General features: G+C 39.5%; 1 protein-coding gene across 1 annotated transcript in view; it reads right to left on the minus strand.

Annotated features, from left to right (window-relative positions):
• The window catches only part of SCP2 (sterol carrier protein 2), a 136,497-nt gene that overhangs the window by 35,109 nt on the left and 87,994 nt on the right, over positions 1-13,394 (minus strand). Inside the window, exon 11 of the mRNA XM_017874501.1 lies at positions 6,279-6,432. Within this exon, the coding sequence (XP_017729990.1) occupies positions 6,279-6,432 (154 nt within the window). The remainder of the gene's footprint in view (positions 1-6,278; positions 6,433-13,394) is intronic.

Raw genomic sequence — 13,394 nt, forward strand, 5'->3', positions numbered from 1 at the left:
AAAAAAAAAAAAAAAAAAAAAAAAAAACAGTGGTTGCTGTTATTCTTAGCGTTTGGGAAGATTATAAAGTCCTGCATTGTAATCAAACCTTCATCGCTAATACTAAAATTTAACCAGTAATCAGTTTGTTCTGATTGGAGGTGGTTGTACAGTACACGTAAGTTTCAGGGACTATCAGGTTCATTTGTAATCAGCTACTCCCCATGACCTCAGAGCAGGCACATGGTTCCATCACACATAGAAATACAGCCCACAGAGTTGAGAGCTGGAAGACAAACAAAGAAACCTCATAGAGGTATGGTGGGAGATATGATAAGATCCTCTTTGGCCAAGCTGTGGGCTTCAATGAGTTGGATATGTTCCCCATTCTGTACTAAAAATTTAACTTCATTTTTTCCTAAACCCCTAGGTAATATTTGTAATTAATAAATAAAACCATTTTCAGGCTGGGCACAGTGGCTCACACCTGTAACCCCAGCACTATGGGAGGCCAAGGTGAGCAGATTGCTTGACTCCAGGAATTTGAGACCAACCTGGGCAACACAGTGAAACCCTGTCTCTGTAAAATTAAATTAAATTAAACTAAGATAGAACCATTTTTGACCTTTAACCAGTGACATGACTAGAGAAATAGGAAAGAAGAAAGGAAAATGCATTGGGAAATAAAAAACCAACAGTTTATTGAGCAACTACAACGTGTGGCCGATATTTTTAATTTGATATTTTCTGATCCCTAAAGTACGTATTTTCAGTATTTTCTAAATAAGGAAAAGGCTAAATTAATATGCTCAAAGCCAGTAGTGTGATCAAAAAGTTGATAAGGTGCTCTTCCCACTGATCAAAACTGTCCTGATGGCATGGCACGGTGGCTCACATCTGTAATCCCAACACTTTGGGAGGCCAAGGCAGGTGGATCACTTGAGTTCAGGAGTTTGAGACCAGCCTGGACAACATTGCAAAACTCTGTCTCTACTAAAAATACAAAAGTTAGCCAGGCATGGTGGCACGCGCCTGTAATCCCAGCTGCTCAGGAGGCTGAGGCACAAGAATCGCATGAACCCAGGAGGCGGAGGTTGCAGTGAGCCGAGACTGTGCCACTGCACTCCAGCCTGGATGACAGAGGGAGACTCCATCTCAAAAAAATAAAAATAAAAAATCTGTCTCTGGTAACTCTAGTCTATAAAATTTAAAAAGTTGTCACATACAAGTGACATTTAACTAGTTTTATAAATTCCTCATTCTAACTGCTAACAAATTGGTGGCTACATGAGTATGGAAACAGATATACATCACATTAAGATTATTGTGTGCATTCCTTAAATATCTATTTTAAAACAAAACTAAAGTAATGCTTGTGTGTGCTACTGCGCTTGCTGAAAAGGCCTAGAAGTAATAAAAACAAGCACACAGCTAACAGCCATTTGTGGTATCCATATACCATTCTCTACTAAAAGGAACCAGGACTCAGAGAACTGACTGATCCTAGGGCTGAGGCGTGGAAAGCACAGGATGAGCCTGGAATCTCTTCTTGTGCCAGAAAGTAAGGAACTACTAAAAGGAATCATAGGGAAAAACAAATCAACTTGATCAGGTTCCCACTGGCCAAATCAGGGGCATTTTGAAAATTAAAATAATTGACACCACTTTACTATAACCCAGTGAATACAATAAGAATTCATGAGTCTTTATGTATGTATATATAAATAAACGAATAAATTTTGAAATGGAAGACAAGGGAAAGTTCTTCCTTACAGAATAATGCCAGTTAAAAAGTAAGAAAAAATGGTATCATCTCAAAGCATCTTGCTACAAATTCTTATTAACTACAAAGAAAAGAACAGCAACTTTTAAGAGGAAAACATGGTAGATGCCACATTAAGTGAATAAAGCTAACAACACCAATATGGGTTAAACAACCTCATGCACCTCCAGATATGATGCACCTAGAAGGACACAACATCACTTCATGCTGCAAAAAATGTATAATTTGAATCTAATTTGGGGAAACATTAGGCAATTGCAAATTGAGAAACATTCTACTATTAAAGAATATACTTGTACTCTTCAAAAAAACCATGGTCAAGAAATACAAAGAAAGTCTGAGGGATCATTTCACATTAAAGGAAACTAAAGAGACATGACAGCTAAATGCATTTTTACAGATTTCTCCTGACAGGGAGAAAAAATAAAGCTTAGAGTATATTTTATAAATACATTATTGGGACAGTTATTGAACTGTGACTGCGTGTTAAATGAGCTCGTAGTATTGTATCCATGTTTTGCTTTTTTTTTTTTTTTGAAACAGAGTCTTGCTCTGTCACCCAGGCTGGAGTACAGTGACGTGATCTCGGCTCACTGCAACCTCTGCCTCCCAGGCTCAAACGATTCTCGTGCCACAGCCTCCTGAGTAGCTGGGACTACAGGCATGTGCCACCACGCCTGGCTAATTTTTGTATTTTTAGTAGAGAGGGGGTTTCACCATGTTGTCCAGGCTGGTCTCAAACTACTGACCATAAGCCATCCACTTGCCTCAGCCTCCCAAAGTGCTGGGATTACAGGCATGAAATACCACGCTCAATCCCTGTTAAGTTTCTTGAGTTTTATAACTACTGTGGTTAAGGAAAAGAATGTCATTGCTTCTACAATTGCACACTGAAATATTTATGGATAAAGAAGCATAACAACTCCACCTTTCTCTCAGATAGTTGAGAAAAAAATGTATATAGATACAAGTATACGTAGAGGAAAAATGATAAAGCAAATGGGCAAAATGTCAACAATTCGTAAACCTCAGTAGAAGGTATAAGGGAGTTCCTTGTATTATTCTTAGAATTTTTTCCTGTTTGTTTGTAACTACCTAACAGGTTCTAATTGAAAAAGAAATTCAGGCCAGGCGCAATAGTCCACGCCTGTAATCTCAGCACTTTGGGAGGCGGAGGCAGGTGGATTACCTGAGGTCAGGAGTTTGAGACCAGCCTGGCCAACATGATGAAACCCTGTCTCTACTAAAAATACAAAAATAAACCAGGTATGGTGGTGAGCACCTGTGATCCCAGCTACTTGGGAGGCTAAGGCAGGAGAATCACTTGAACCTGGGAGGCAGAGGTTGTAGTGAGCTGAGATCGTACTACTGCACTACGGCCTGAGTGACAAGAGCCAAACTTTGTCTCAAAAAAAAAAAAAAAAAGAAAAGAAAAGAAAAGAAAAAAGAAATTCAGAATATGAACAAGTTAATCACCTGCAGTGCTACCACTCCGACAATTTTCTCTATCCATTTTCTGTATTGCTTCTTCTTATCCTTATTTATGGGCATGCATACAGTTGTAATTATTATATAGAAACAATTTTTACTTCTAATTTAACTTCTTATATCACTTAGGATCTTCAAATAGTACACCCTGGGTTAAACTTTCAACCTAACTTAGTTTTCCATTAAAAAGAAAATGGGAATAATCCAAATATGCCCCAACCAAGGAATGGGTACGCAACTAACACTTCCATACTACGAAATATTACTGAGCAATAAAAGGGGACAAATTACTGATACACACAATAATGTGGATGAATTTTAAAATGTGTAATACTAAGTGAAAGAAGCCAGACTCAAAGGCTTTTTGATTCCATTCACATGACATTCTGCAAAAAAGACTACTACAGGGGTGGAAAACAGATCAGTGGTTGCCAGAAGCTAGAAGAGAAGGAGAAGGGTTGACTACAGGTGCACAAGGAACTTTTTTGGGCAATAAAACTATTTTATATTTTGATTATGGGTAGTAATATACTATGTTTATCAAAACTTGTGGAAATATAATACAAAGAATGAATTTTACTGTATGTAAATTATACCTTAATTTTAAAGAAGAAATACAAAACAAAGTTGGGCTTTAAAAGGGGTTTTATTTAACAGAGCATAGAATACAAACCTATTCTCAGTCTGTAGCAGAAAAGCTCCTCTCTTACATAAAACGAATAGGTTGTTATAATACAAAGTTGATATTCACGTTCAAAACTGGTCTAAATTAAAGTTTAATTGTGAATCAAATGTAGTTGCTCACAGCTCTTAAATATGACCTCTCCTCTTCATTGTTCACAGCCTGCGTTGCAATACTAAACATTTCTCCTCCACACTCCTACAACAGCTTCCTAAGCATTCCTGGCCTCTGGTCTCTCCACCATCCAACTCAAAGTAATGCCAGACTGATCTACCTAATGTATAATGTAGTCACATGATTTTTTGCTAAAGAATATCTTTCCATATTCTATAGGATAAATTCCAAACTCCTGAACATTGCATCTGAATCATTTCAAAACCATAATCCCACTTTGTCCCTCTACCCAGGCACACACAAAATACTCTACTCTGTACCCACACAGCACAACCCCTTGTCAAATCTCCTTGTATTTTCAAATTTCTGTACCTATGTACAGACTTGGAATGCCCTTCTCCTGTACTTCTGCTGGGCAATCCTAGTCATCTCAGCTCAAATTTACTTTCTTCATAATAATTTCTTCCTCTGAGCTTCTATAGCATTTTGAAAAAGAGTATGTTGACTCTGTCTCAAAAAAAAAAACTCATAAAACTTAAGATTCAGTATCTTTTATTCTAATTCAATAAACATATGAGAGATTCTAGGAACAAGAGATGTAAGTCACAGTCTTAGGCCTCAAGGATTTCATATAATAAAGCGAATTAAAAACTGGATACAGGCCGGGCGCGGTGGCTCAAGCCTGTAATCCCAGCACTTTGGGAGGCCGAGATGGGCGGATCACGAGGTCAGGAGATCGAGACCATCCTGGCTAACACGGCGAAACCCCGTCTCTACTAAAAAATACAAAAAACTAGCCGGGAGAGGTGGCGGGCGCCTGTAGTCCCAGCTACGCGGGAGGCTGAGGCAGGAGAATGGTGTGAACCCGGGAGGCGGAGCTTGCAGTGAGCTGAGATCCGGCCACTGCACTCCAGCCTGGGAGACAGAGCGAGACTCCATCTCAAAAAAAAAAAAAAACTGGATACAGTGCAACTAAACCAACTAGATAGTACCCAAAAACGTACAAAGTGCTGTGGATATTCAAAGAGAGATGGTATTTGAGACGGGCTTTAAATTGTAACTTTTACAACAGAAATTATATTCTGGGCAGAGAAAGGGGAGAGCACAAGAGAAGAGATCCAAGAGCTTACAGAAGAATATAATAGACTCAATAAAAGAAGTGTGTCTCCATGTATACATATGTAACAAACCTGCACATTGTGCACATGTACCCTACAACTTAGAGTATAATTAAAAAAAAAAAAAAGAAGTGTGTCTCATATCCTTTGTTGGAGAAACAAAAAAGTGTGAATAAATGATTAAATAATTACCAAGAATTTCAAAAAAGGGAGCCAATTAATGTCAAAAGCTACAGCAGGGTTAAAGAGAGTAAATAGGGAAAATAAAGACAAGGTTCTTCAATTTCATTTAGATCCTGGTGGCCTTACCTGACACTGACCTCAATGGTGAGGTAAAACATTAGACTGTGAGGTATTCCGGCTTGAAAAAATAAAGGTGGCTCAACATAAAAGGGTCATCATGAGCAACAACAATTAAGGCAAGGAGAAAACAGAGATCTAAGGGAAGACCTGAACATGTATGCTGACAGAGGGAAAGGAGGCAACGGAAAGATAACCAAGTTACAGAAAGTGACTGGAAACAAAAGCACGGAACAAGGAAAGCCTAGCCTTTGACATGAGGGGTGCTTTTTTCCTCTGGGGAGGAGTACTTCTCTGAGAGATGAGCAAGGGAGTTGAGGGATCCTGAGTGGGATGGGAAAGAAAGTGCCTGCAAATTGAGGAGCATGGGCAGTTGAAGGAGACGAAGAAAGTCAGCAAGAGACAAAAAGAATGCTAGCAGCAACGAGGGCTTATTAGCTGGACTCGGAAATACAAATTTGCAAAGATCCAATCAGCACATTTAGTGACTCCCTAAACCACCTCAGAAGCCTGGAAGGCCATGAGGAGACCTGCCTAAATAACTCAGGTTGGTAGGGCCGAGATCCATACCCAGCCAGCTTAGGCTGGTTCAGTACTCTCGTGACTATCCTGGGTCCTTTTTCAACAGAATTCTCCTAAAGTTTGTTAAATTTAAAACCTGATGGCCACTTTTAAAGCCATGTTCTTAAAACAATGTAATGAGATACTTTTCCTTAAATACTAAGACAATAAAATAAGAAATTTTTACATGTAAAACATCATCAACTGTGAAAAGTCAGAAGGACTGACACACACAACTCAGAATGTCACTCACCTGGTGGCTTCCGGAAAACCCATCTTGTAGAGTGTTACAACCACAGCTCCTCCAAGGCCTAAATTATGCTGCAGAGCCACCTTTGCACCAGGAACTTGCCTCTTTCCGGCTTCCCCTCTCAGCTGCCAGCAGAGTTCTGCACACTGAGCAAGACCTAACAAATCGAACACAGAGCACGAGTCTGTTGGATTAGAAAGCTGCTTCCACCAGCTTTCTCAAGCCAGAAAAAGGATGTTTGTGACGTTAAATTAAAGCATTTGATTAAGCCGAGACAACTTTTGTGTAAATAGTAACTTCTCTTAAAACACTGAAGGGTTTTGCAGCTAGTTATTTTCTCTCTAAATTTCTTTCCTGCACTCTTTCAACTTACTCAACCTGTCGTTTTCTGGCATGTTGAAAGAGAAAACACTGCATCTACAATTCTCTAGTCCAGGGAAAATGGCATAAAAATAATTTAATTTTACCATTTTTAATGCATTAAAAGAAAATAAACAAGGATTTGGAAGTTCACATTCCCTAAAAAGTTTGGCTGGTATGGGAAATTTTTCCTATTATTTTCCTCCAAGTAGTTCCCAACAAGCCTGGCACGGTGGCTCAAGCCTGTAATCCCAGCACTTTGGGAGGCCGAGACGGTGGATCACGAGGTCAGGAGATCGAGACCATCCTGGCTAACACGGGGAAACCCTGTCTCTACTAAAAAAATACAAAAAAAAAAAAAAGAATGAGTTGTTTTCCAGACCTATTCACACCTACTCACAAGAAAAGTTCCAGATTCACAAGGATAACATTCTGTCCCCTGAATAATAAAACCAAAGATGTTTAGAGCTGAAAGGAACTTACTGATGTAAGTTACTGAGGAACACAAAGGTGAATGGTTACAAAGCAGGCTAATTCCAGAGGTGAGGTTAGAACCCATGATTCTAGATGTACATTTGTTTGCCTTTCTATAGGATCAGCTATTAAAGGAGAGCTGGTTAAGAATGTTCTATCAGGGCCAGGTGTGGTGGCTCACGCCTGTAATCCCAGCACTTTGAGAGACTGAGGCAGGCGGATCACGAGGTCAGGAGATCGAGACCATCCTGGCTAACACTGGGAAACCCTGTCTCTACTAAAAATAAAAAATAAAAAATTAGCCGGGCCTGGTGGCAGGTGCCTCTAGTTCCAGCTACATAGGAGGCTGAGGCAGGAGAATGGCATGAACCCAGGAGGCGGAATTTGCAGTGAGCCAAGATCGGACCACTGCACTCCAGCCTGGGCCACAGAGCAAGACTCTGTCTCAAAAAAAAAAAAAAGAATGTTCTATCAGGATAGACTGGTCTGCAGGTCTACTAGTTACAGTGCCTATTCTTCCATGCACATCCCCAGCCACAACTTCCAATTCCTGAGTACCTGTGACAATTTCCTGTATAAATCCCAACTTCCCCAAGAAATTTAACTGCTGCTTTTCATTTCTAAGCAGTGTCTATATATTTATAGACCATGTATCTTAAACACTATTTTAAAATAGGTAGCTCCCAGTGTGGACAACATAGCAAGACCTCATCTCCACTAAAAATAAATTTATTTTATTTTATTTTTTTGAGATGGAGTCTTGCTCTGTCACCCAGGCTGGAGTACAGTGGCACAATCTCAGCTCACTGCAACCTCCACCTCCCAGGTTCCAGTGATTCTCCTGCCTCAGCCTCCCAAGTAGCTGGGACTCCAGGCGCACACCACCACTCCCGGCTAATTTTTTTTTAATTTTTCAGTAGAGATGGGGTTTCACCATATTGGCCAGGCTGGTCTTGAACTCCTGACCTTGTGATCTGCCCACCTTGGCCTCCCAAAGTGCTGGGATTACAGGTGTAAGCCACTGCACCCAGCCTAAAAATAAACATTTTTTATATCAGCCAGGCATGGGGACACGTATCTGTAGCCCTAGCTACTCAAGAGGCTGAGGAAGGAGGATGGCCTGAGCCCAGGAAGTCAAGGCTGCAGTGAGCTATAAACAAGCCACTGCACTCCAGCAAGGCAAGATTATAGGGCAAGACCCTGTCTCAAAAGAAAAAAAAAAAAAAAAAAAAAAAAAGGGAAGCTCCACACCTGGTAATAGCTTTTTGAATTGTGAACATTTTAGAAATTAATGAGGAAGGCCAAACTGAAATGTTACTCTATTATACCCAAACTTGGGGGCAATCAGTTTTATTGGAAATCTGCCTTTATGAAAAGCCTAAATGAATATGTAAGACAAAAAATATTCAAACTGGTCTTAGATACACTGCTAGTTGTCTTCACAAAAGAATAGATGCAATTTACAACTATTTGAGAAAATACGCAAACTCGCCATTGATAAAAATCAAACATACCATTTTATGCCAATCAAATTGGTAAGAATATTTAAAAATGGGAATAATCAATGCAGGGGAAACTATGGCAAGATAGTCACCTCCATGCAGAACTGGTCAAAGTTTAAACCAGGACAACCTTTTTGGAAAGCAACGTACAAAGTTATGAAGAGTCTTTAAAATGCCTTCAAAACCATTCATGGAAATAATCAAATGTTGGGAAAGTTTTACACACAAAGCTATCTGTTCATCAGATTGTTACAACAGTGAAAATCTAGATAATCTAGAAGTGAAATAACCGGGGAATGGTTAGGTAGAGAGGGGCAAAGGGAGCAAGTTCTCCTTGGCCCTCTGAAGGTTTCCTGAAAAATCAACTTGTAAAAGTCAGATTAATTAGAGAAAGGGTATACAAATTTATTTACTGTGTATACATAGGAGAATTCAGAATAAAGACCCAAAGATACAGGGGAAATTGTCTATTTTATGCTGAAGTTCAACAAAGTATGGAACAGCCGTATAGAAATATGATTAGACAAAAAGTGTATGATCTAATGCTAATAGACTGAGCGGGGAAACCCAGCCAGGCCTGTCCATCTAGATTCTTCTTGGCCTGTCTGAGCATGCATTCCTTACTTCTGAGTGTGGGGCAGGTCCCTTTCTGGAATGCGGGTCTTATGACCTATAGTCAAACAAGATAGGTCAGACAATTTCTTTATGGCCAATTTTTACACAGAAAGGTGAAGGGAAGTTATAGTAGTATTCTAGGTTTTAAGACTGGCTTTGAGGAAAAGGGGTTATGGCTTTCAAGATCTACCTTGAGGAAGAGGGATTCTCCCCACCACGGCTGGCCTTGGTGGGGAGAATGGGACTGAGAGACAGGAGACCAGGAGAAGGCCAGAGAAAAATTTTCGCTTCTGAGGCTTTTATTCTAGTGTATTGTTTTCTAAGCCCTAACAGTGATGTAAATTATAAGCTAGATGTAAAGAGAAAAGCAAGCTGTTTTCCTCTCAGCATACTCACAGCACACTTCTGTAACCAGATGTCGGGAAGGTGAGGGGTTCCCCCAAATACCAAATCGATTCTTTTACAGACACCAATGAGGTATTCTGTAATTCATTTCCATTCTAACACTATTTACCTGGAGATAGTGTCAGATCCCATGGGTTGAGGGCTGAGTCCCACCAGGCTGTTCATAATTCAGATGCCAAATGCAAGTCCAGGCCACCTGTACTTCCAACCAACTGGTTACAAACCATCATCTTGCTGCAAACCTTTCCTAACAAGATAATGGTCAACCTTTTTACATGAAAGTAACTGACCTAGGACTCAGTTACATAGATAAGAGTATACAATCTGGTTGCTTCTAAAAATAAACCATTCGAACATGTATCAAGCACTCTACCAAATGTTAAAGATAACAGAGGATTCACAGTGTAATGTAAATATAAAGTGCTAACAAAGATAAGGACACTAAGTGCTATGAATAGCCACAGAATGGAAAAACTATAGGGGATAACATTATGAGTTATTATCTGAGGTCTTTTCTTCCTTCTCCTTGAACCTATAAACCTTCCTACACTATCAAGACAGCCAAGTACAATAAAGTCATAATTCTAATAGACTGAGCGGGGAAACCCAGCCAGGCCTCCAGCAAGGCAAGATTATAGGGCAAGACCCTGTCTCAAAAAGAAAAAAAAAAAAAGGTAGCTCCACACCTGGTAATAGCTTTTGAATTGTGAACATTTTAGAAATTAATGAGGAAGATTAAAATTAAATTCGGCTTAATAATTCGGATTAATAATTCGGCTTTAGTTTCAAATTAGACATCTAAATGCTTTAACAAAACAACATTAAAAGCATGGTTTTCTACTATCAGAGCCTGAATTTTGAGAAAGAAAAGGCTTGTTGAGTTTCAAAGAGCAAAAGTTTTCATAGATGCAGCATAGACTGAAGAATGTACATTTATAATAGAGCAGTTTTTCTCTCCAAAAGATATAAAATTTGTCGCATGCGTCTGTGTGAAGAGACCACCCAACAGGCTTTGTGTGAGTAACAAGGCTGTTTATCTTACCTGGGTGCAAGCAGGCTGAGTCCGAAAAAGGTGTCAGCAAAGGGTGGTGGGAATATCGTTAGTTCTTACAGGTTTGGGATAGGTGGTGGAATTTTTTGCAGGCAGGGGGTGGATCTCACAAATTTCTCAAGGGCAGGGAGAATATTACAAACTACTTTTATTATTATTATTATACTTTAAGTTCTAGGGCACATGTAAGGGCGGGGAGAATATTACAAAGTACTTATTATTATTATACTTTAAGTTCTAGGGCACATGTGCACAATGTGTAGCTTCGTTACATATGTATACATGTGCCATGGTGGTGTGCTGCACCCATTAACTCATCATTTACATTAGGTATATCTCCTAATGCTATCCCTCCCCCCTACCCCCAACCCATGACAGGCCCCGGTGTGTGATGTTCCACACCCTGTGTCCAAGTGCTCTCATTGTTCAATTCCCGCTTATGAGTGAGAATATGCGCTGTTTGGTTTTCTGTCCTTGCAATAGTTTGCTCAGAATGATGGTTTCCAGCTTCATCCATGTCCCTACAGAGGACATGAACTCATCCTTTTTTATGGCTGCATAGTATTCCACAGTGTATATGTGCCACATTTTCTTAATCCAGTCTATCATTGATGGACATTTGGGTTGGTTCCAAGTCTTTGCTATTGTGAATAGTGCCGCAATAAACATACATGTGCATGTGTCTTTATAACAGCATGATTTATACTACCTTGGGTATATACTCAGTAATGGGATGGCTGGGTCAATGTTATTTCTAGTTCTAGATCCTTGAGGAATTGCCACGCTGTCTTCCACAATGGTTGAACTAGTTTACAGTCTCACCAACAGTGTAAAAGTGTTCCTATTTCTCCACATCCTCCACATCCAGCACCTGTTGTTCCCTGACTTTTTAATGATCACCATTCTAACTGGTGTGAGATAGTATCTCATTGTGGTTTTGATTTGCATTTCTCTGATAGCCAGTGATGATGAGCATTTTTTCATGTGTCTTTTGGCTGCATAAATGTCTTCTTTTGAGAAGTGTCTGTTCACATCCTTTGACCACTTTTTGATGGGGTTGATTTTTTTCTGTAAATTTGTTTAAGTTCTTTGTAGGTATTAGCCCTTTCTCAGATGGGTAGATTGTAAAAATTTTCTCCCATTCTGTAGATTACCTGTTCACTCCGATGGTAGTTTCTTTTGCTGTGCAGAAGCTCTTTAGTTTAATTAGATCCCATTTGTCAATTTTGGCTTTTGTTGCCATTGCTTTTGGTGTCTTAGTCATGAAGTCCTTGCCCATTCCTATGGCCTGAACGGTATTGCCTAGGCTTTCTTCTAGGGTTTTTATGATTTTAGGTCTTACATTTAAGTCTTTAACCCATCTTGAATTAATTTTTGTATAAGGTGTAAGGAAGGGATCCAGTTTCAGCTTTCTACATATGGCTAGCCAGTTTTCCCAGCACCATTTATTAAATAGGGAATCTTTCCCCATTTCTTGTTTTTGTCAGGTTTGTCAAAGATCAGATGGTTGTAGATGTGGGGTATTAATTCTGAGGCCTCTGTTCTGTTCCATTGGTCTATATCTCTGTTTTGGTACCAGTACCATGCTGTTTTGGTTACTGTAGCCTTGTAGTATAGTTTGAAGTCAGGTAGCACGATGCCTTCAGTTTTGTTCTTTTGGCTTAGGATTGTCTTGGAAATATAGACTCTTTTTTGATTCCATATGATAGCTTGATGGGGATGGCATTGAATCTATAAATTACCGTGGGCAGTATGGCCATTTTCATGATATTGATTCTTCCTATCCATGAATATGGAATGTTCTTCCATTTGTTTGTGTCCTTTTATTTCATTGGGCAGTGGTTTGTAGTTCTCCTTGTAAGTTGGATTCCTAGGATTTTATTCTCTTTGAAGCAATTGTGAATGGGAGTTCACTCATGGTTTGGCTGTCTGTTATTGGTGTATAGGACTGCTTGTGATTTTTGCACATTGATTTTGTACACTGAGACTTTGCTGAAGTTGCTTATCAGCTTGAGGAGATTTTGGGCTGAGACGATAGGGTTTTCTAAATATACAATCATGTCATCTGCAAACAGGGACAATTTGACTTCCTCTTTTCCTAATTGAATACCCTTTCTTTCTTCCTCCTGCCTGATCTCCCTGGCCAGAACTTCCAACACTATGCTGAATAGGAGTGATGAGAGAGGGCATTCCTGTCTTGTGCCAGTTTTCAAAGGGAATGCTTCCAGTTTTTGCCCATTCAGTATGATATTAGCTGTGGGTCTGTCATAAATAGCTCTTATTATTTTGAGATATGTCCCATCAATACCTAGTTATTGAGAGTTTTTAGCATGAAGGGTTGTTGAATTTTGTCAAAGGCCTTTTCTGCATCTATTGACATAATCATGTGGCTTTTGTCTTTGGTTCTGTTTATATGATGGATTACATTTATTGATTTGCGTATGTTGAACCAGCCTTGCATCCCAGGAATGAAGGCAACTTGATTGTGGTGAAAAGCTTTTTGATGTGCTGCTGGATTCAATTTGCCAGTATTTTACTGAGGATTTTTGCATTGATGTTCATCAGGGATATTGGTCTAAAATTCTCCTTTTTTGCTGTGTCTCTGCCAGGCTTTGGTATCAGGATGATGTTGGCCTCATAAAATGAGTTAGGGAGGATTCCCTCTTTTTCTATTGATTGGAATAGTTTCAGAAGGAATGGTACCAGCTCCTC

Source organism: Rhinopithecus bieti, unplaced genomic scaffold, assembly GCF_001698545.2.
Source record: "Rhinopithecus bieti isolate Rb0 unplaced genomic scaffold, ASM169854v2 scaffold_7684, whole genome shotgun sequence".
Taxonomy (NCBI): Eukaryota; Metazoa; Chordata; class Mammalia; order Primates; family Cercopithecidae; genus Rhinopithecus; species Rhinopithecus bieti.